This window comes from Conger conger, chromosome 4 (genome assembly GCF_963514075.1).
Source record: "Conger conger chromosome 4, fConCon1.1, whole genome shotgun sequence".
Lineage (NCBI taxonomy): Eukaryota > Metazoa > Chordata > Actinopteri > Anguilliformes > Congridae > Conger > Conger conger.
Window position 1 is genome coordinate 30,931,279 of NC_083763.1, and position 24,392 is coordinate 30,955,670.

At 40.5% G+C, this 24,392-nt stretch overlaps 1 protein-coding gene across 3 annotated transcripts in view; it reads left to right on the forward strand.

Annotated features, from left to right (window-relative positions):
* dpp6a (dipeptidyl-peptidase 6a) overlaps window positions 1–24,392 on the forward strand; it is a 301,074-nt gene that overhangs the window by 258,260 nt on the left and 18,422 nt on the right. For all 3 annotated transcript variants that reach the window (XM_061239158.1, XM_061239159.1, XM_061239157.1), the window contains 9 exons: window positions 1,517–1,637; window positions 16,886–17,040; window positions 17,541–17,638; window positions 18,113–18,236; window positions 18,751–18,789; window positions 19,531–19,638; window positions 20,434–20,525; window positions 22,098–22,145; window positions 22,347–22,465. In XM_061239158.1, coding sequence (XP_061095142.1) covers window positions 1,517–1,637; window positions 16,886–17,040; window positions 17,541–17,638; window positions 18,113–18,236; window positions 18,751–18,789; window positions 19,531–19,638; window positions 20,434–20,525; window positions 22,098–22,145; window positions 22,347–22,465 — 904 coding nt within the window. The remainder of the gene's footprint in view (window positions 1–1,516; window positions 1,638–16,885; window positions 17,041–17,540; window positions 17,639–18,112; window positions 18,237–18,750; window positions 18,790–19,530; window positions 19,639–20,433; window positions 20,526–22,097; window positions 22,146–22,346; window positions 22,466–24,392) is intronic.

Sequence of the window (24,392 nt, forward strand, 5' to 3'; positions counted from 1 at the left end):
GAGACAACTGGCAATAAAGCTCTTTTTATTTGTATAAGTGTGGAGTGTGGAGCTCCGTGTGTGGGGGTGGGATTTGGCTTTTGAGGAAGGGGGAAAACGTAGCTATGGGATAAGGATTAGAAAATGTTTTTGTTTCCTAATCCCTTCTCCTACCATCAATATGGCTAATAAACTGGGCTCTTGAGACCCAGCCCGTATTTCACCTGAAGAAACTGTTATCCAGAGTTTATTTGAGCAGACACTGTATTAGTCCAATAGCAGTGATGCTTCTGGGGCAGCCTGTAGCCTAGTGGATAAGTTGCTTGTCTGGTTACAGAAGACGGGTGGCTCGCACCCCAGTTTAACCACAGTGAGATCCATGCAGCTTTGGACCCTTGAGCAAGGCCCTTAACCCTCCTATAATGTTAAGATTTAATAACTGCTTTTATGTTTGGGGTCTAATTGAGCCCAGCACTTTAAATAAGCACACTATTATTGTAATCGGAATATTTTGATACTTTGGTTGTCGCCTTCTTATTGTTTCCAAAATGACTAGCCTTTTATCCATGAATATGTAAGATCTGTGAGAAACATATCATTTTAGAGCCTAAGGTACAGTAAGTGAAAGTTTGCCGCCTGTATGGGAAAGTGCAACCAGAATCACCTGCAAATAAATCTGAGATAAAAATAAAAATGGTTGTATATTTTCTTATGTTTTTCTTATGTATGCAAAGTTGGTACAGGACTTAGCATAGCAGTATGTTTATTGCATGTTTACCATTTAATCCTAGCAAATGAGAAATCATACAGTATCAATATGAAACAAGGTTAACTGATTTTTTAACTGATATATAACACTAAATGGGGTCAAATTGACTCCAAACATAATAGGAGGCTTAACTCAACATTGGTCCACAGGGGATTGTAAGTGGTTTTGGATAGAAGTGTCAACTGAATAACTGTCATGTAATGTAACGCCTTGGTGTGTGGCATGGATCAATCGAAAGGCCCAAATAACGCCAATGGTGGTTTATGATGTGTCTGCCCATTTTGGGGTTCATTAAACCTCACCCTTCCAGCTCTGCTTTGTGTAATGATGCTGTCTCTTCATCGTATATGCTTGCAGATCGGGCTAGTGAAGTAATGCTGCTGACACAGACACAACTGTCAGCTTCTTTTATCATGCCGCTGTTTGTGCTGAATATGTGTTCTTCTTCTTCACTTTGTTTTAGTCATTCTCAAAGTACAAAAGCATCAGAATATCATGCAGTGGAAAATTATCTGACAACACCAGACGAGGTCAATGTTGTTCCAGAAAGAATGGCTCTTGCTCTTTATCTCCTGAAAGCAGTTACATTGACCACCACATGTTTTGCCTGTGCCACTCATAAACCAACATAAAGACCATACTGGCCGATAGGCACGCACGACACATACTGTACATAGTAAGTTACAGACTACAGACCCTACAGCTGTGATTCCTCCTCATGCTGTTTGAACCATGGTTATTGTCAATAACTTTTCGGTCTCCCTGCAGATCTTCATTTTCGAGAACAACATCTACTACAGGGCCACTGTGGAGAGCCGTTCCATACGCCTGGTCTCCACCGGAAAGGAGGACGTCGTATTCAACGGACTGAGTGACTGGCTGTATGAAGGTGAGACTCAACGCTCATCACAGGATGCGAGAAAGCCTAGCCCATCCATTCCTATGCTCTCTGTCCTCCATACGGCAACATTGCAAGGAAATTGCTCCTCCAGAATTCAGTGTACAGGCTCTCAGTTCTACTGCTGTGACCCTTAGCCCCCCCCCCATCCCCCCAGGCTCCTAGCATCTAGTGCCTGAATCCAATCATCAGGTTGAAGGTGGAATGGTCTCCACTTCACCAGCTATTATTGCAGGCTATAGAAATAATGTAAGTGTTTTGATTATCATGATTTTGTCATTTCAGTTTAATGGCATATTGATTTTCCCTGGTTGTGAGCTGCTCTCGAACCTGCCATATTAGGCATAGCACACACTTCCTTAGTTAGCTTCAATTTCTAGTCTTGATTCTAGGCTTTTGATTGCCTTTGTATTCTGTTATTGGCATTTTTCAACATGAAGACCAGAGTTGTGTCAATGAAAATCAGGGAAGCTGTTGACATAGGCCAAACCTTCGGCTTACTTTGTCCCAAGACAGTACACATATACTCATGTATGCATGTGTAGCGTGGTTAGCTCAGCTAGTTTACAAGTTTACCATTTACCATTTACAAGTAAGCATGGTGAAGTGCAGTGAAAGCGAAGGCTTGTAGCAGGTTACCTCGGCAACACTCCCTGATGACATAACCCTCAAACTCAAAAGAACGTTGTTGCCCTTGGCTTGGGGCAAGTTCGTCTTTAGCTGACTGGTAACACATTTGTTCAACAAATATTTGGACAAATGAGAGGCCAGGGTTCAAATCCCACCTCGGACTCACCTGTTACACACACACACACACACACACACAGACACAGACCTCTTTTTAAATGTGTAACCTATCTGCATCTAACAGGATGACTGTTTTTTAAGCATTCAATTGGTAGGCAAGACAGATCACACAGCTCTGGGGAAGCTAGTGCATGACGATCCTGCTGATGCTGAAAAGAGAGATTAACTGTGTTCATCAGAGTGAGGAATCAGCAGCTCCTGGGACATAAAACCAGACATCCCACACTTTGTGCTTCAGAAAGTACTATGTTTGCCATAAAAATGCCTGACATCCATAGCAATGCACAGACGCTTACTTTATCCTATTATAATTCTGTGCTGTGTGGTGTCAGTCAGAAGCATGGTGCTGTCTTGCCAGTCAAGGACATTTCATTGTTCACTGTGCAGTGTTTGCTAACCAACAGGTAGTGTGGGTCTTTGTATGGACAACACACTGCCTTTCTTGCAAGTTTTGGTTTCCCTTGTCTGGTCTTCGGATGGGATCTAATTTATTCTAAGAATTATATTTAGGTTGGAATGCACCATAATTTCCAAATTATGTGTTAAATAACTGCCATTTGTGTGTGTGTGTCCGCACATGTGTGCATGTATATTATAGTGCTCACTATATGTTCAGAATTTTGACGATTAATTGTCTATTGACTTAACATGGGGTGACACAGTGCTAACATGGATCAGGCTAATCTAAAGTTCAGCAACATTATCGCGTGCAAGTAGTAGCTAGATGACATTGCATAGCACACTAGCAGTTGCCAGTCTCACTGATTGCCAATATGGCAAGCATTCAATTTGTGAAAAAGTGTTGGTTACCGTAAAGGGAGGGTGGCCAACAAGAGACCAGCTCGGTGGGCGTACATAATCAGAAAGCTTGCAGCTAAATCGCCAGCTATGGTAGTTTATTAGGCTCATCATAAACACCAACAAAGTGAGTTCACTTGGCTAGCCAGCTACAGTAGCTCTAGCTACACAGAAAAATGACAGTGACAGTGTTGATGCCAGCTAGTTAACTAGCTAGCTAGCCTATAAAAAGTAGTATGCGATACAGCTTGCTTGCTGACTGATATGGGCTATTTCTCATTACACATGAGAGAACATGCAATCTCGCTAGAAAGATGTAACTTAATATTCAAGCAGACACTTGGCATCTGCTTAAGATTTGACTGAAGAAAAGCTTTTTGTCAGACAGCAGAATTATTTTTGAAATGGAAAGGAATGATGCTCACTATACTTTTAAATCATGCATCATTATTATCATTAGCTATAAAAACAAAACCTTTGGTTGAGAACTCAACCAATAATGTTTAATCAATTTATGGTAAGATACCACTTGTTGTCAGTAGATGGCTTCACATATAATTTCTTGCCCATTCTGACATTTGGTCTGAAAAAGAGCTGAACCTCTTGACCACATCTGCATGTTTTTATGCATTTAGTTATTGCCACATGATTGGCTGATTGAATATTTGCATTAACTAGCTGGTGTATGGGTCTACCTAATAAAGTAATCACTGAGTGTATGTTTGTCTATGAACTTGTGAGTATGTGTGTGTGTGTGTGTGCGCGTATGTGTGTGCTTGTCCACTGTGCTGTCTCTGTTCTCATTGCATGCACTATTGCTTTAGGGGAGGTGAAAGGATTGGGTCAGTGACCAAGAGCAATATTAATCTGTTATGCTTAAACTTTAATCCCTGTGGATATTGCTCAGTATCACCTCCATGACACCTCCTTATGAGGCAGAGAAGGTTGTGCAATTCACACACTTTGTAATTTATTGAAAGCAATGAAATGTGGAAGGGAAGTGGATTTATGCTGAGCCCAGCTCCATTGGGGTTGTGAATCCTCACAGTGGGTAACAGCTAATCTCTCCATGTCACTGCAAGTCTCTTCCTTCTATGCGAGCAAATGCTGCCTACATTTCCCACTGTCACTTCTCCGCTGAGAAGAGCAGACATTATATTTAAGGTGAAAGGACTCCTGCATTGGCTGCTGCTGATGCCTGTCATTGTTCTCAACCACTCGTTTCAGTGAAAAACAGGGAGGTGTCTTTCTTGTAAAGTGTACAGAAGAATAAATTGTACAAACTGCAATTGCTCATTGCAGCTCAGGATAAAGGAACAAAGTAAGGGAATACATATTAATTTGCAGTACCGCAATAGTATGGTATGCAAGTACCTGAAATTTGCAAATACCTGTAAATAAATGTACATGTGTGTCATTACATAGAGTAATAAAACTGGGAAATTAAACTGAACTCAAGTCAGTTGTAATGTACTATAAATTCCTACCAATTTTTCCACCAGTATTTGATCATTCAATTGGTCATTCATGAGTCAGTGGAGTGACTTCATACTGTTACATGAGTAGGACATTGCCCTGCTGGTCAGAGATGTGACAGGGCACATGCAATTAAGTAATTCAACGTGTCAATGTTGGTGAAACTACATAAAGAAAAACATAAAAGCATAAAAATATGTTTTTATTGTAAAGACATACATTGGGCTCCAGAATTATCGTCACCCTTAATAAAAATTTAAGAAAAAAAGCTGCATATTAGAAACGACATGGATAATGATCAACTGTATATTTTATATTCAGGCATACAGGAAAACTGTGTGCTTTCATTTCAATACATTTAGTCTCATGTTTTTTTATTGAGTAATCTTTTATTATTTTTATTAAATCTTTTATTTATTATTGGCACCCTTAACAAATATTGTATATGAAATTGAGATTGGCAATACTATTTTACTTTCATTTAGTAAATCTCATGCTGCTTTGGAGCACGGCTAAAGCAACGGATCTTAATGCAGGCATTAGTTTGATGCAGTCGCACCCCGGTCCTGCCAAAGCCGAGGTTGGCCGGCACACGTGGATCGGCATAATTAGCTAGCTGCTCTGAGGGTGGGGGAGGGACTGGAGGATCGTACACAACATTGCCCTGATTGCACTCGGCTCTGAGTCATGGTCGCGGGGAAGGCGTATCGTTCTCTCCAAATCCTGAATCCTGGGAATCCAGGGCCGCCGAGCCAACAAGAATGGCCAAAAACCCTTCCATGTGTTCTCTAGCCTCGCAAATTATAGGAAAGGTCTAATGGCTGCCATCTTTGCAGGGGTGTTTGCACAAAGCATTAAAACAATAATTGTGGAACCTGTTTTTTGTGGAAATATTTGTTTTATTTGAAAAATGTAAGACTTTGGTTGATTCCATTGAATCATTAATAAAGCACCCTGCTTTACACATGTTGGAAAATAAAGCTGATATCAATAACTGTGTTATATGTATTATTTTTGTGCATTTTTATCAAGGGAGCCCACAATAATTCTGGAGCCCACTGTGGAGCAGATCCATGACAATATAATTGTATTTTATTTACTCATTGGGCAGGTTTTGCCCATGTAGTATTCAGTACACTGTTTAAACCTCACGTATTTTCTTATTTAACTTTCCCATTATTTTTTGTTTGTGTCTGGATGTAATTAATACATAACTTCATTTGCATAGCTGTAGCTGGTGCACCTGCAAAGAAGAACATGGAGGAGCAACAGACTCAGCTAGATTTTTTCTTTCTTCATATTTTCTCATTATGACTCCTAATGGATTTATAGCTGAATTATAGATGAATATTTCAAGATTCCAAATCTGCATTTACCTCATTTTTGACAAAAAACTAATCTGGCATAGTTTTTTCAGCATTCTGTAAAATTGAGAACTGTGTGATGATACCCCTTTTGCCACGTATGTGTTTCACACAATGGCTAATAAGTGTTTGTTCAAACCTGAAACATTGTGATTAGGGGGAGGATTGTCTCCTGCTTAGTCTAATCAACTGTATGTCGCTCTGGATAAGAGCGTCTGCCAAATGCCAATAATGTAATGTAATGTAATGTAACATGACTTCTCTTTGCCAAAGGGCTTTTCCATCTCAACTGTCATCTCACAGTAGCATTAAACGTCACACCTGGCCATGATGACTGACCCCTGGTCTTGCCAGATAATCTTCTATGTAAATATTACACACAAGAACACAGGACATGGGTTAATCCTCCTCTACAGCCACTGTCAATGCTTCCAGTTTCAGCATCATGGACTGTGCTTTTCTGAGCATGTCTGGTGTATTGGAACATATGAAATACTCTCAATAATCTTTCTTGGCTCAGTTGCAAGATCAAGATCAATTGAGCGCAGAAAACTATTTGAATCCAAAACAATTATGCATTTGACCCAAATTGACATGTGCAACTTAGGCTGGCTGATATTATTCATTGCCAGGCTCACCATTTTTTGCTTTTTTCCTGTTGTTTTCCCAAGAAAAGAAAGAATGATTTTTGGCTTCCTTTCTGTTCAGGTAACATTCAAGTCATGTTCAGGTGATGTGCAGGTGAAATCTAAACATTCAAGTGAAAACCCAACTCATTTGTTTTTTTGGGGGATACTGTTCCAGATTGGTGTAAAGTGGTGAAAAATGTGTTGTGTATCAGAGACAGTGTTGTGTATCAGGCACAGGGTTGTGTATCAGGCACAGGGTTGTGTATCAGAGACAGTGTTGTGTATCAGGCACAGGGTTGTGTACAGGGGCAGGGTTGTGTATCAGGGACAGGGTTGTGTATCAGAGACAGTGTTGTGTATCAGGGGTAGGGTTGTGTATCAGGGGCAGGGTTGTGTATCAGGGGCAGTGTTGTGTATCAGGGGCAGTGTTGTGTATCAGGGACAGTGTTGTGTAATAGGGACAGTGTAGTGTATCAGGGGCAGTGTTGTGTATCAGGGGCAGTGTTGTGTATCGGTGGCAGGGTGTCGTGAGCCACGGACCCCTTGCCAAGCTCAGACCTCACGTTCCCACGAGCAGTACCTCACAATGAGGTGTCTCGGGGACGAACTCAAGTACTCCAAACGTCCTGGAGCCCTGGTAAGTTCTATTGAACTTCCAGCCCAGTCTCGAAGTGAAGGGTGTGATGCAAATCTGATATTCGATGTCCTGTATTCAATGTATTCCTCTAAAGAATCTTTATCACATATGATTATAGTAAGATATACTTTATTATAATCAATCAAAAGAATAGAGTGATACAGATTACAGTGTAAATATCATCTTTTCAGTTTGCTGATCACATGCAAGTTACATATACCCCTTTAGCTCTTTCTAATTTACCTTTCCACCATGATGTTTAAAAGTCAAGGTACACCCCTCAAATACCCATCCTCCACTTTGGCCTTTACCTTATCTTATGGCTCCCCCTTCACAGAGATAAAAGCTACTGAACTTCCATTAATACAATGCGTACGAACACCCCTAAAGTCTACTACTTATTTATATCGTATATAGTATCTTACTAAAAAATAAAAGACATAAAAATAAAAGGAAACTTATAATGTATTACTTCTATGTACTACTTTTCCTACTTTTATAGATTTTATAGAAGTAATATAGATTATAATTACCACCCATGCCTTAAATATAGCCAGCTCGTTTTCTGCGGGATTTGATCCCTCCTCCTTGCTGTTGATGAGCTCTTTGAACAGCTGCATTGGTTTGGGAATCTGGGGCAGGATCAGGACCCAGACTTTCGAAATACGCGACTTTGCACTTCGTACTTCTCCTGCCTGTTGTATGGGATGTGCACTGGTATGTCTTCGAACACGTCGGGGGTTTTGCAGTGCAGCCGCAGCATATGCCTCTCCTCACTGACACTGAGGTTAGGGGGGGAGGCTTCAGGTTCTTGCGTGGGTCCAGCAGGAAGGTGTTCTGTAGCATGGAGGAACCCTGCGTCCCGTCTGTTGGCCTCCGGGTGCAGTTCATGGCTCCAAGCATGTCGTAAAAGCCCTTTAACTCTTTCACCAGCTTTTCTGTATGATGAGGGATGCGCATGAACACCTCTTCGACATCAGTCCCGCTGCCAGAACTCTTGGGCTGAGTCCGCACCGCGTACATCACTCCTCTCTCTATATCCATATCCTGGAGTGGCGCGCAGAGGGAGCGCGCCACTCCAGCTTGACTACAGCTGTCCTGCGTTGCTCTCTCTTCAACAGCCCATAGATATCTTCTGAAGCAAAATTCTAAGATGCCATCCTAAGGTCTAAAAGCTTATTCCTTATATATCTTTTTTGCATACAAAAGTGTACCTTTTTGATAAGAAATGTCCCCAATATTTCAAGCGGGAAGACATTTATCTCTTATGTAACTTGTTTTTTAATGACCATATTCATTATTTCTGTTTTTCCCACTGTCATTTTCTCATACCTCAAAAGAAATTTCCCCAATACTTTATCTCATGTGCCCCTCCGGTTGGGAATTTCCACCATCTTAATATACGAGTGGAAAAACACTAGCTCTTATGTAATTTTTTAATGAACCTATTCATCACTGGTATTTGTCTCCCTGTCATAATCTCTCCTTGGACTCTCTCCAAACTTTGACTTCATACAAGCCAGAAGTTAGTACCCTCCACCATCTCAACACACTCTTCAGGTGCCCCTCTCCGCGGCGCCTTAAGGGATCTACAAAGGACATCCAGCCAATAGCTGAGTGTAAATCATCCTCCAACTCTTCTATAGTCAGTCCTTTGAATCTATCCGATAAATTATTTGTGCTATAATCAGGAAGGCCCTTGAAGCCTCTTAATCTTCTTTCGGTATTGACATCCCTTCCGTTTTCCTTTTTTTTTTTTTGCTTTAGCCAGGCATTGTGCCCCTCCCCTGTAGGGTTGGGGTATTCTCAGTCAGAACTTTAACCTTGCTCCTTAAAACCCTAAATCTAAGTCCCCCAACTTCAGACTCCTCTACTGAGTATGGCTGCTCATTATCTCTGAACGACATATTCTTCTTCTTACGGGCGTTCTTACTACCACCTCAATGGCGTGTGCGAGGGGATAACAATGCATTCCTTCCTAACCCATCCCCCGTCAATCTCTCATCAGGGGGGCCTAGGGCCGGGTCCTCGACAAGGGTTGTGTATAAGGGACAATGTTGTGTATCGGGCTGGCCTGTGTATCAGGGGCAGTGTTGTGTATCAGGGACAGGATTGTGTATCAGGGACAGTGTTGTGTATCAGGGGCAGTGTTGTGTATCAGGGACAGTGTTGTGTATCAGGCACAGGGTTGTGTATCAGAGACAGTGTTGTGTATCAGGCACAGGGTTGTGTATCAGGGACAATGTTGTGTATCAGGGGCTGGCCTGTGTACCAGGGGCAGTGTTGTGTATCAGGCACAGGGTTGTGTATCAGGGACAGTGTTGTGTAATAGGGACAGTGTTGTGTATCAGGGACAGTGTTGTGTATCAGGGACAGTGTTGTGTATCAGGGACAGTATTGTGTAATAGGGACAGTGTTGTGTATCAGGGGCAGTGTTGTGTATCAGGGACATGGTTGTGTATCAGGGACAGTGTTGTGTATCAGGGGCAGTGTTGTGTATCAGGGACAGTGTTGTGTATCAGGGGCAGGGTTGTGTATCAGGGACAGTGTTATGTATCAGGGACAGTGTTGTGTATCGGGCTGGCCTGTGGAAGACTGATTATTATTATTCACGGACTCAATCCCTCAGGGTTTGTCCTCATTTTCTGGCCCGACAAAAGACCTGTAGCACATTCAGCATCTGTTTTTCTCTTTTCATATATCCCAAAAAGCAGTAACAATAACCATTTGCTCTTTATATTTTATATTAATATTTTCTGCCTGATTCTGTTTTCATGGGCATCCGATAACTAGATCTGCGTTGTTAACTTCAATTGTAAATGAATGTACCATGAACTGTTATCAATAATAGTAATTATTACTTGTTACTCTTTCTTCTTCCATTTTTTATGATTATTTGTTGCAATGGTAGGAGTAGTAGTACTAGTAGTATTGTGTTCTGTGCAGAATAAAGGGGGTTTTTGCAAGTTGGGATGAAGGTAAAATGTGTAAAGATTTAATAAAGTAACTCACTTAACTGTGAGAGGTACAGGAATATTACCATGACATTGACACTTGTTATTCTGTGCTGGTAATTTTGATCTCTAGTGCCTGTTAAGACGTTGTCACTGCAGTAACCGCTCAACAAGTAACTGAGCAAGAGATACTGTTGCTTTGAGAACTGTGAGTTGAAGTGAATGAAAAATTAAAACTGACCTCACTGTGTAAAAATTGGCCACACACACAGCTGGTCTGTGCTAGGTGTTAAAAGGATGGTTCCTTGGTGTGAATGTGACTGACCCAAAGAAGTGAGCAGTGAATTTGCATATACCCGCATCTGTGCCTGGACATCTGCTGCTGTTGACACGAGTCACTTCCGGCTATATGGGCCATGCCAGGGAAGAGTGAGGGGGTCACCCACAGCACAGCAGTGCTGATGCAGAAACAGCGACCGACCGCTTAACCACGGACCTCTGCTGCCCCCTGCTGGATGCATGGAGATCACAACTTCACACCTGAGTTTTCTATCTGCCCTTCCGTCTAGAAGGTCTGTACCTGGCACTACAGCTATCTAATTACTTTAGTACAGACTATCTGCCAATAGCACAAAATTGTTAAATTTGCAGGCATTTGTAGAAGTTGGCACTTCGTTGGTGTGTCCGTGTCTCCCATTTTACGTCGCTAGATGGAAATGTGTTGCACATTTGGTTTGGGATGGGGGGGCGGGCTTGTTTGCTCCCCGCACTCCATGGTGTGTACGGTAATGGTGTGCATTACCTCAGCAGTATTTAGTCTTAAGCAATGTCACAGCGGCTTTGAATTATTCATCTGAAGTGATGACAGAGACTGGAGGGAAAGAGGGACATCTTTCTGACAAAGTTCCAGAGTAATTAAAATCAGAGAGAATGACGGAGAGAGAACGCACAAATTTGCGTTCGTGTTTGCATTCCTGCTTCAGTCATATTTATAAATGCATTCGTATGCCATTGAATAATTGAAAAAAACTGAAAACTGAAACTCTGAGAGAAAAAGTGTGACAAAGTGACAAAACAAATGAAAAAACATGTGAAAGACACAGGAAATGACAGCAGCACAGTTCTTACTTAATACTACAGACAAAAAAGCAGACTCTCTGAAGCGCCCCCGAACCCATACCCTTATAGGCAGTGACACAGGGCTGGTGTGTAAATGTGTGTAAATACTAGACAAAAAAGCCTTTCTCTGACTCTTTTAAGTGCCCCTGAACCCATACCCTTATAGGCAGTGACACAGGGCTGGTTCGTTAGCCTCACCGCCGGAGGCACAAAGGCGTAATTATGAAATGCACCGTCCGTAAAAGCAGAGGCCATAATGTTCTCTCCACAGGAAAATTAAATTAATATCCAGAGTTGATTAGCCGGGGTGGCAGGATCCGAATGCGCCCGTGATTCTGGAGATTTAGGCCTTTCATTACGGACGTAGCAGGAGGGGGGAGAGGGGAGAGAGGACAGGGAGATGACTGCTGCTCCTGCAGCCTGAGCCTTCTGTAAATGTTGGTACAGTACAAGCTGTGAATCACGGCTTATGAGTCTATTCTATAGAGATGTTCTGCAGTGAACTCACACTGTGCATGCCTTATTCATAAACCTATTTATTTCCTATTTTTACAGGCATTGTTTGAACAGGGGCTTTTTTTTCCTCTTAATAAATAGTGCCCTGTCTGTAATTTGATCCCACAACCTTTTTTATGTAAGCTAACTGACCCAACCAGAACCTCACATTGCTATACCTTTACCTTCAGCATTCACTTCATGTTAGCATTTAAAATGAAAATAGGCATGTGGTAATTTTTATTGGAAAAGGCTGTACAACAGTTCCAGATTACAGTACATTAAAACTATGAAAAAGTCCAAAAGTACTGATCCATTGAAAGCCAAATATTTGTAGCTTATATAATTGAGTCGGTTTTGGTGCAATTGTTTCAACCGCGTATAACATATACGGAATGCAAATTCCAAACGATTGCAGTAATTGAAGTAATGACCACTAACCTCCTTTTCCAATATTCTCCTAATGTTAATGACATCAGTTGAAAGGGAATAATCAGAAAATCCAACCTGTGCATATTAAATTAACTCCAAATGGTTTAAATAGTCGTACTAATTAACATTCCGGTTGATGTTTAGAAGCTAGCAATTTCCCTCAGGTAAACCTAATCAAACTGAAAAACAACTTTATTTAAATGGTAGTTGGGGAAGTTTTTGCAGTTGTCTTGTTTTTAATTATCTTGTTTATATGTTTTTCTATCCCTGATTTACAAAACAAAGATAACACTGACTGAACAATGTGATGTGAAAACACAGGGGTTCAGTGCTATCAGAATGCCTTGTGCCTTTAAGCTCCCCTGGCAGATGTCATCAGACGGTTATTAACAAGCTCCCTTCATAGACAGTGGGCAGTCAGACAGACATTTTAATCCAAGAGAGATTGAATCTGTCGCATTTTGCATGCTGAATTCACCATTCACCATTGTGCCAGAGCACAGTTCAGACTTGTGTTGTTTAACATTTATTTGAATTTGCATCTAACCAATGTTGAATAGTGTCCTCAGGAACAGTAGGTGTCATACCTGTGTATGAATGTGTACTTTGGGTGATATCCAGATATGTGCAAAAGCTGTGGAGTTGACTTACTGAATGTGATGTGTGATACCCAGATATCCCACCTTGACAAAAGTTATTTGAGGGAGACTTGCATGCACGATATGCAGGTGTACACATTGAGTTCATTTTCTGATATTTTCTGATATTTACTCTAATGTCATATAGTAACTGTGTGCCTGTGTGATTTTTCAACACCAAGGATAGCTAGCTATGGCAATATGCTAGAATAGCTACTGCAGGAATAGGTTTTACTGGGCTACTTGGCTAACATAGCCTGATTCCTACTCACATTGTGTTTTACAATCATTTAGCCCATGGGCAACAGAAGGATGTGCGGACAGTACAAAGAGTTAGTGTCAGTTTGTGTTTTATTGATTTCAGGCAGCGATAAGCTTCAGAATGATCAGTCAAAAGGTTTGTTGACTATTATCTCTTTTTGGCACATTCCCTGCACGTTCTCGAGCACCAGATGCCACTGTCACAGTGAGCCAACTGAACTTGTAGTTGTTTTGCATAATTGTATCCACAATCATCAAGATAAGTGGTCCAAGAGCCAATCAGTAATGTTAATGTCTACCATTAAAAATGTGAATATTTTTGGCTGTGTGGGTCATTTCTGGTCATTCAGGCATTGGGGACTCTCTATATGCTGCATGCTCGGAGACGATGGAATGTGGAGGCAGGGTAAAGGTGCAGTTATTCAGATTCAGTGCAGTCCATAAGTATTTGGACAGTGGTACAATTTCTATTCTTTTGGCTCTGTGCTCCAGCATATTGGATTTGAAATGAAACAGTGAATATGAGGATAAAGTACAGACTGTCACCTTTAATTTCAGGGTATCCTTGTGGGAATTACATCTGTTTTTATTTGTAGTCCCCCCTTTTTATGGGATCAAAAGTAAGAAACTATGTTTTAAGTAAAATGTTTGCATTTGCTGAAGGCCTCAAAAGACAAGAAATTAAATTGATCACCCCTAACGCTAACATCAGTCTGCTCTCCATCAAGGTATCAGCACAGATATCTGACAACATGCTACAGGCATGTACAATGTCTACTTTACGTCAAACAACATGAGTAAACTTGTATTACCAATTTCACTTTGTTTGAATTTATTTCCAATACTTGTTAGGGGTGGCAATCATTTCGGCAACGGTGGTTTTCAGAAAAAAAAAATTGTATTGAAATAAAAGTATATAGCTTTCCTGTATGCCTGAACATAAAATATAGATCATTATCCATATATATTGTTTATTATATGCAGCCTTTTTAATCCATTTTTATGAAGGGCACCAATTCTGGAGCCAATTGTAGGTGCAATAGCTGTGTAGGTGGGGGTGGGGTAAAGGTAAAGTTATTCAGATACAAGTAACAGTTGTATAAGTGGTATGGAGTAAAGGAGGGGTTATTCAGATATACATGATAGCTCTGTCGTGGGAGTGGGGTAACAGTGGAGTTATTAAAATAATGATATGTAATAGCTGTGTAGGTGGGGTAGGGTAAAGGTGGAGTTATTCAGATACTATATGTCTATATGTGCGATAGCAGTGTCGGTGGGAGTGGGCTAATGTGCTGTGTGGACAGATGGTAGAAGAGAAATGTGACTGCCAACAGCGTCTCAACCCTCAGGCATGACAGGTGCATGTTCACAAATAATGTTCCAATCTAACATGACTGTATGTGCATGTGTTTATGTATTGCCATGATATCACCAGTACGCAGTGTGCTGAGGAGATCCTACAGTCCTTTTCTGTGAATCTTATCATCAAAACTTTAATGGCCGCTTTAATGTGAGAGCAGTTGCCTGACCTGAGTGACCATTTGCCCTCACAAAACAGAAGCCAATTTCTCACCATGCTATTATTGCTTTTTTTTTTATCAATGCACTCAGAGCGTCCTATCTGAGCAGGCCCCGTGAATGAAGAACCACACTCAACAGCTATATTTACACAGTGCTGGAGCCCTTAATTTTAGCTGTAATTAGGAGCAAATTTGCACAGATAGTGGCTCTTTTTTCCATATTCACCATGTTCAGTCAGGCAGGTCAAGTGAAAGTCACGCTGATGTTAAAGAACCATTCTCTCCTAAATTATGCATGGGTATAATAACCTCTCCTCAAGCTTCTAATCTTAGCTGGATCCAGAATGCATATATGCAGACATATGCTTACACACACCCATGTGCTTCTATACAGTATATCTCTCTCACTCTCCTCTTTCTTTCTCTCAAAGACACCTACGTATGTACATACATGCATACACATGTCCACACAGACTCAGTGAACACTTTATTAGGTATTTATTCAACTTATTCTTTAGACTTATTGCTGCTGTAGCCTGTCCACTTTGACGTTTGACATGTGGTTATTTGCGTTACTTTCACATTCCTCTCAGCTTTGACCAGTCTTCTCCTTCTCCTCTAACCTCTCTTATTAACATGTTTTTTTCCCACAGAACTGCTGCTCACTGGATGTTTTTTTGTTTCTCACCATTCTTCTGCAAACTCTAGACTGTTGTGCTTGAAAATCAGAGATGAGCAATTTGTCAGATACTCTAACCACCCTGTCTGGCACCAACAATCATTCCACGGTCAAAGTCACTTAGATCACATTTCTTCCCTATTCTGTCATTTGGTCTGAAAAACAGCTGAACCTCTTGACGACATCTGCATGCTTTTATGCATTCAGCTGCTGCCACATGATTGGCTGATTAAATTTTTTGCATTAACAAGCTGGTGTACAGGTCTACCTAATGAAGTGGTCACTGAGTGTATTCACTACTCCTGTTGTTTTCCAACATTTCATGAACGGTGGATACACATTATACTCATAGAAATGTGGTTTATTTGTTTATACTTTCCTACAGCTTTTGACCTCTTTCATGTCTGATCCAAGCTTGCAGTGAGTTCCCATGTTTACATGACATTACTTTGCATTCATGTAGCAATTAATGTAGTGGGTGCTCTTAACCACAAAAACTTTCAATGTAACAGAGCAAGAGCTCAACCAGCATTTACAGTCCAGAGAATGTATGTGCAACAGCATGACATGTAAAATGTAAATGTAAATCTGGAGCTATAATAATGAATAGATTGAATAGAATAGAAACAGCTAACTCCCAGAAAAACTATCAAGCATGCTGTATCCATTCTAAAGTAATTACATTTATTATTATTATTATTATTATTATTATTATTATTATTATTATTGTAACATGGTAACAATTCTATTAATGTAGAATAAAATAATAAAATTTCACAGTGTGCATATACAAGAGAAGTTTTATTGAGGCGTGCTGGACATTGCATCGGAAACATTTGATGCATTTGATCTTGGGCAAGGAGGCAGGGGCCATAAGGTAGGCCACCTGGCCATAAGGTAGTTGACCGCCCCCCCCCCCCCCCCCCCCGGACCTCAATAACTGGGAGAGAAGAACAGTTCTAAATACTGAAGTATCAGATTGCAGCTAGAGGGGTTGTCTGAATATTTCTCTGAATCTTCTATTTCTTCTTCTTTTTTATCCAATAAAGTGATTACTTACTACACAGTAAAATGCCCAGTGGTGATTCAACTCTAACAATTTACATATGAGTCCATTAGGGGCCATATGTACTCTGTAAACCTTAATTTAAAACTTTACTGTGTAAATTAATTTCCTTGGCATGAAAGTGTCTGTCCCATGCAGTCTGTACACAGTATTTTGAACAGTTTTTGTACAGTGCAATATTTAAATTTCTTGTTTTGCATTTTTGTTTTTTGCCTTGGGTCCCAAAAATCCTCACTTGCTTTTCAGTTCACTTGTGAACAGTCGCAGGCGACTGTGTACTGTGACTTTCCATGAAATAATTAAACACTGTAATGATTTGAAAGGCTTAATCATGTGAAAAACTCCCTCCCATCTTGTTTTTCAGAGGAGATCTTTCAGACACACATCGCCCACTGGTGGTCTCCAGATGGTGCAAGGCTGGCGTATGCCACCATAGATGACACCCCGGTCCCCAAAATGGAGATACCCATGTTCACGGGCTCCCTTTACCCAACAGGAAGAGAGTACCATTACCCTAAAGTAAGTACTACAGTGGAGCCAACTGGGTGTAACTCCTGCCTGCAGGAGGGAGCTGAGGGGTATGTGATGCATGGTTGTGATTCAGGCTTGTATCTCCAAGACATATACATATCTGTGACTCAGGGACATTCTGAGGGATGTAACTCAGCTAGCTAATTTAGGTGTGTTATAGATAACTGAGATGTGATTCAGTCATGTGATTCAGATTTAAGATTCAGATGTGTACTGTATCTCAGGTGTGAGATTCAGCGATGAAACTGGATTATGCAAAAATGATTGTATGATTCAGTTCTAGTTATTTAACTCAAATGTGTGATTCAGTGAAAGATTGTGGTGAAAGATTCAGGTATTTAACTTAGGTATGTAACTTCATTGTACGGTTCAGTGATTTAACTAAGATGTTTACTCAGATGTGTGATTCATTCATGAGACTCAGGTTGAGATTCAGGTATGAGACTAAATCACCTGTGTAACTAAGATACTGCCACCTTCTCTTTCAGGCAGGAGAGGAGAACCCTATAATTAACGTGTCTGTGGTGAACCTGAATGGGCCTCTACACACTATAGAGATGAAACGGCCAGAGGACCAGAGGATAGGGTGTGTATCTCACAGCCATGTCTTTTTCGACTGCTCTGAGCACCGGGTCCCTGGGAATGTTAGCTTGAGCGTCTGAATACCTTCTTTTGAATATCTCCTTTTCTTTAAGCCATTTCAGGTTTCATCTGTTTCATGCAGGAGAGTGAAACAGATCCCCATTTGACCTGCTCAACTCCCATTATCATCAACACTTTTGCTGATTGGTCAGTTGATTATTAAAGTAAGAATGTTAAAATACTGCTTAAAGTAGCGGTTGTGGAAAAGGGCAAAAGAGGTAGTAGTTGCAGTAGTAGCAGCATCTGTAGGTACAGTGGTAGTGGCAATTGTACTAATGGTACATTAGTGTAGTGGCAGTAGAAAGTGAAATTATTTAGACGAGTAGTAGCATTGGTAGTAATAGCAGCGGCAGTAGTTATTGTGATGTTGGAAGCTGAAATTGTAGTGCTGAAATAACACAACAAATTTTGTCAACAGGGAATACTACATAACCATGGTGAAATGGGCAACAAGCACAAAGCTGGCTGTGAACTGGCTCAACAGACCCCAGAATATCTCTATCCTCACTCTGTGTGAAGTCACCACTGGGGTCTGCACCAAGGTGTGTCATCAAGTGCGCTCCATGTTATAAGCAGAACCCTTTTAACCTCATTGTAGCCTGATGTTTCAACCTTCCATAAGCATACTGTAGTGTGATCTACTACATTGTAGTGTGCATCTTTTCAAAAGCACCATGTAATATGATGTTGACCATTTTATAAGCACAGACATTTGTTTGATTCTGACCCTTTAATCACTGCAACATTCAGTGATTTTTTGTCCTTTTATAAGTGCAAGAAGGTAGGATTAAGCAAGTTGTATTACACATTTCATGAGCTTGGAATTATAAGGTTCTGTCTGTGTTCTGAGTAGTTTTGAGATATTGAGCTTCAAAGGTTTCGCATCCTAAAAGTATTCCTGAATCTATAATATCAAAAACCTACACACAAAGATTCCTACACACAAATCTTCAATATATGTGTATGACATTACCGCAAACACAGGCTTGTGCACCCTGTTTCTCAGAGTACCTCAATGCCTGTTGAATTGACAGACTTCATTATTCTTTTTTTCAGAAACATGAAGATGAAAGTGAAGGTTGGCTGCACAGACAGGTGAGCCTCAGAAACTCCTGCTTCTTTGGGGCTGTAGGCTATACAGTGCTACAAAGGCTAAAACCTCCTTTCCACTGATTATGGCAGTGAATACGACTTATGACTGAATATGGGACAGTCGGACAGTCGCCCTGCTAGTGTCAGTCATTCCATACTATTAAATAGATCATCTCAGTCAGTCAGTTTGTCCCAGTGATGGACGTCCGATAATTTATACTGTCGCAGAAAAACACAGACAATGCTAAACACAATGCCGGAGAAATGTTCAATGGCAATGACATGTAAGCAAAATTACAATTATAATATCCTTATTTATTAACACAAATGCTCAATCTTCTCAATCTATCAATCAATATCATTAGCTTTCTGACTTATTTTACTTGTGTAATGTTATTTCTTTGGAACATAAACTACATTCTCGATTGACATATAGATTAGCTAGCATTGTTTCCGAATTTTCTGTCGGGCGTTGGAGTAAATTCGGAAGAAATTTGACGCATCCACCCAAGGTCGGACAGAAAAATCCCACACCACAGTAGACTGGAGCCCCTTGTATCCGATACATGACCATAGACAATGAATGACTTCCGTTTTTGTATGTGCGTATGTCGTCATTGTACTTATGTCGTACAGCTTAAGGCAGAGCTCTGGAGGTTGTGAAGGCAGGAGGGGGCAGTGGTTGGGAGGTGGTTTTGGGCAGCTCAGCAGAGGGAGCTCACTGAGGACTGTGTGCCTTCACAGAGTGAAAAACCGCTATTCTCCAGAGACGGACACAAGCTGTTTTTCACCCGGGCAATCCCACAGGGTGGTAAGGGAAAGTTCTACCACATCTCCATGTCCTCCTCACAGGTGAGTTTTACCAATCCAGTCTCTCTCTCTCTCTCTCTCTCTCTCTCTCTCATCCCAGTCTTTCACACCCTGTGTGACACCCTGTGTGAAAGACTGTTCTATACCCCAATCGATGAGAGACTCACCAGCAACTCGTGCTTCACGTGGTGTGAGCTGACTGCTTAGTCACTCCAAAGGTGGCACGTGCCTTCCTCAAATTCCTCCAATGTATTCATACATTGGTGCCAGAGGATTCAGATGAGCCGGGAGTGTTAATCCAGACATTTCTCCTACCTTCTGTCCCCTATTCCCAGTTTCTATTTTGACGTGCTTGAAATGAGACACATTTCTGGCCTTTTCCCATAGTCTTCCTCTCAGGCCTTGGTGCCAGCATTAAACTGCATGCCTTGAAGGTCCCAGTATTTCAGTGCACTGGCAGATGATGATCTGCACGTATGGAACATGTATGGGGGTTTTGTGAATATAATTCTGCCTTCTATACAACCTTCTGTGGAGTTCATACTACAGTCACACTTTACATTCAATTAGATTAACACATTTAAGCAAGTGTTTCTTTAAATGTTTTGATTAAATTATTACTTAAGACAGAAATAATGAGGTTAGAGCAGAATTACTCAACTCACAAGTCCTGCAGACCATTAGTTAAAACATGTAGTGTAGTTTATGGTTGGAGCAAATACCTGTAGACAAAGTGGTATGCAGGACCTGGAGTTGAGAGGTGATGGGCTACAGTATGAGCTCATGGTAAACACAGGGAGGCATGATGGGATTTTCGTTTCATTTGTCTTCCCCAAGCCCAATTCCAGCACAGACAGTCTCCAGTCCATAACCTCTGGAGACTGGGATGTGACCAAGGTCTTAGCCTACAATGAAGAGAATCATCTGATGTGAGTATCTGAGCTCTCAAGCTATGGCATAATATTATGAAAGCAGGGACACCTGCTGTTTCCAAATGCCTACATCAAGGCATACAGCTGTAAAACCCAGAAGTTATGAAAATATGAGAACACCTATGTTCTCATTTTTCATTCATACTAGCCTGTAGGTAAAAACACAATGGTTCTAACAAACGTGTAATTTTCCTGCGGCTGTGTCAGAGTATCATGTGAGCAAATTTCACCTTGTGGGTGTAATTAGCTGCAAATAGGCATTAAGTACAGTAGGCAGCCTTTTTATTGTAGCTTGTTAGTTTAGCTTAACCTTAATTTGAACTTGGTGTTGTCATGAAAGACTACCATTGTTTTCCAATCTCAGAAAATGGAACTCTCAAAAACTTTGCAGCACTGTGAGTTCTCTTAACATGCTACACTAAACTTCCATAATAGGCTACAAATAATGCATTCTGTTTCAAACGCTATAGCCCACTGCCTTGTTGCCTAGGTAAATGCTGTAGCTGCCTTCTGAGACAGCATCAAAGCAATTTCTTGCAAATTAACCAGACCAGCCCCATGCAATATGATTGGGATCCCGCAGGATCAAACACAATTGTTGCGGTGACTGAGGTCTTGGGACAAGTTTCCTTTGATCCAAACAGGAACAGGCCGTCAGAATCATGTTTTTTGGGATGCACGCGGGATGATAAATAGCATTCAATATGTTACAAAAACAGTATAAATTAGTACGTCGCTTAAAATTGCATGAAATTACACAATCTAGTTTGAGAATAACAAGTATCATTAAACCTGATCAAAATCATTTCAGTTTCATTTTAGGACGCCCACTTCCCTCTGGCCCCCTAGTGGTATGAGCCCAGGGGCCCACAGAATTTGGACTCCGCAATTCATTTAAATAAATCGGGACAAAAACACCGCAAATTAGCACTCAGAGCCTTCAGGAGATACTTCTGAAGCTAACAAGGCCATAAAACAAAAGGAGCCTCCCCATCCCCCGGTGGCTTATTAGACCCTAAAATACATCATATAACGAAAAAAATTCTCATAGCTTCAACAGTTATTTCTACTTGGGGGGGCAGCCTATAGCCGAGTTGCCAAGTTTCAGCACCTGAAACTGATGAATAAATAATTCAGAAGAAAGTTTAATGTACATATACATTGCATTCACTTCTGATATATCCAATTATAGCATATTGTAGCATATTTTGAACTAGCCAAGGAAAAAAACAAACAGGCATGCTTAAGTACACACACATAAAACTAAACGATTTCTACATTTCTACGATAACTGTTGGGTAGAAATGCACTATAATTTCCTGATCAGTTGCCAACCTACATACGACATATGTAATACGACATAAGTACTTCCAGTACTGTTGTTCTGTATATCAGCACTGATGGAATCCCTTTTGTCCAATCAAATTACTTGACCAGAATGACCTGTTGTAATAGGTGTGATTAAATCATGATTGCTTCACTAGACTTGTAGTAAACCGGCACCTCTGCACAATCACAGCAGGATAACAGCCATAATTCATTGATATGTATTTTATACATTTTTTTCAGATACTTCCTGAGTACAGAAGATGATCCCAAAAGGAGACTGCTCTACAGGTACTATATAAAAATTCATTTACATATCAAAAGACACTCAGCAGTACCATTCATTTGCATAAATAAACTTTTTGTCAAGTCAAACTGCAAACATCAATGGATTTTCTTAACGGAACATCCATTTCTGAATAGAATGTAATATATTCATTTGGTGAAATCAGTGGAATTTTCTGGGACATTTTTCAACATTGCGTTTTGTAGCGCTGACACCGCAAGCCAATTCAACCGTCAATGCCTCTCCTGTGACTTTGCCGATCCATGTGGCTACATAGACGGCTCCTTCAGTGAGAACATGAAGTACTTCCTCCTCAACTGCGAAGGTGGGTATGGCCCCTTGCAAAATACTTGCAAAAAAAACCCAAAAACAACACCAACATCTTGTTCTTCTCAGGTACTGACCCACTTTATATCCCCTGTGGGAGGCAGCATGTCCCTCTTTTTCTTCCACAAAATGTATTTATCCATGTGAAGACAAACATCTGCTTTTTAATCATAAAAATAATGGAGAGGTACTATTTTCAAGACTATTTTCATGTAGGCTATTACAGTAAGCAGTGGTTAATTCAGGGCAAGGAATCCAAGAAGCGACATACATTTAAAATAGAGTTGTATTGCACAAAATTTGTATTGTACAAAATTGGATAGTGCTCAAGTTGAAAAAGACTTGGGGGGTATAGTTGACCAAAGCCTTTCAGGTTCTAGTCAATGTGGGATAGCAATAAAAAAGACCAATAGGATGCTAGGATACATAGCCAGGAGTATTGAGTATAAATCCAAGGAAGTTATACTCACCTTATACCAAACTCTTGTTTGACCACACTCAGAGTACTGGGGACCACACTATAAGAAAAATATAGAAGCACTGGAAAAGGTTCACAGAAGGGCAACCAGATTGATTCCATGTATAAAAGATAAGAGTTATGAGGATAGATTTAGGATGCTTAATCTCTTTAAGTTTAGTAAAAGGAGGCTTTGGGGGATTTGATTGAGGCTTTTAAATTTATTAAAGGGATTAACAAAGTGAATTATAGGGGATTATTCGGGGTGAGTTCGGTTAGCAGAACGAGAGGGCACAAATGGAAATTGGAGAAATTCCGTACAGATATTAGGAATATTTTTTTCACACAGCGAGTGGTCAATGTGTTGAATAGCTTGCCAGTATATGTAGTGGAGGCAGAAACACTGGGGGTTTTCATGACCAGGCTTAAGCTTTTAGCATCATCTTATACAAATATTTTCTGAACGTTGTTGCCTCATATAGTTCGTAAGACCTTGCCATTTGCTTATCAGGCTACCTTACAAATAAAGGTTAGGCTAAGTGAGTCACATATTGTCAGTTTATACTGATGTTTACTTTATTGAACAAAACATTTTGCTCAATTTTTTACTCTAGGGTACAACACTTACTGTATGTTACACCTGTGATTTGGCCAAACAAAAATCTGGTTACATGCTCCCTTGCTTAACAGTACTCCTACCTTACCTTCTGAATGAAAAACATGATTTCACAAAAGGTACCCATTAGCTGGATGTATGTGGTAGCTTTACTGAAACTTTCTTTGAACTAATTAGATGCTTCTGCTTGGATACATTTTATTTGACATGAATGTGGGGACCAGGAGACTGTCTTGGTCTACTTGTTGAGACAATATATGTTGTTGCTATGCTCCCATGTCACTAAGTGCATCGATAATTACATTATCTGTCCTTGTGATGCATGGTCAAGACTGTTGCCAGCCCCAACAATGTTCCGTTGCTATAACAGCTTATTTGTTTAGATGTCCTTTTCCAGAAAGCAAGGAAGCCATTTGGTTTTTATTCATTTTATTAGCCAGATATAGTCCACTGACAGTTGCAGTTTGGCCTGCCAGTATCTGTAATGTTTATAGTGCAGTGGCCAGGACTGTTTGCCAAGATAATTTAATTTTTTTTCTATAGACACTACACGTGAGTTTACAACTTTTGTGCTTACTGTTTGTTTTACATTTCAATTTGGAATATGAACTCTACTGCATAGCTTTTTGTATTCCCTAGCAAAAAACATACATACAAATGTATTTAAGATAGCATATAAGTAGTTTTCTTATATGGAAAATGATTTGAAAAAAATATATACACTCACTGAGCACTTGATTAGGTACATATGTACACCTACTTATTAATGTGATTATCTAATCAGCCAGTCGTGTGGAGCAGTGCAATGCATAAAATCATGTAGATACAGGTCAGGAGCTTCAGTTAATGTTC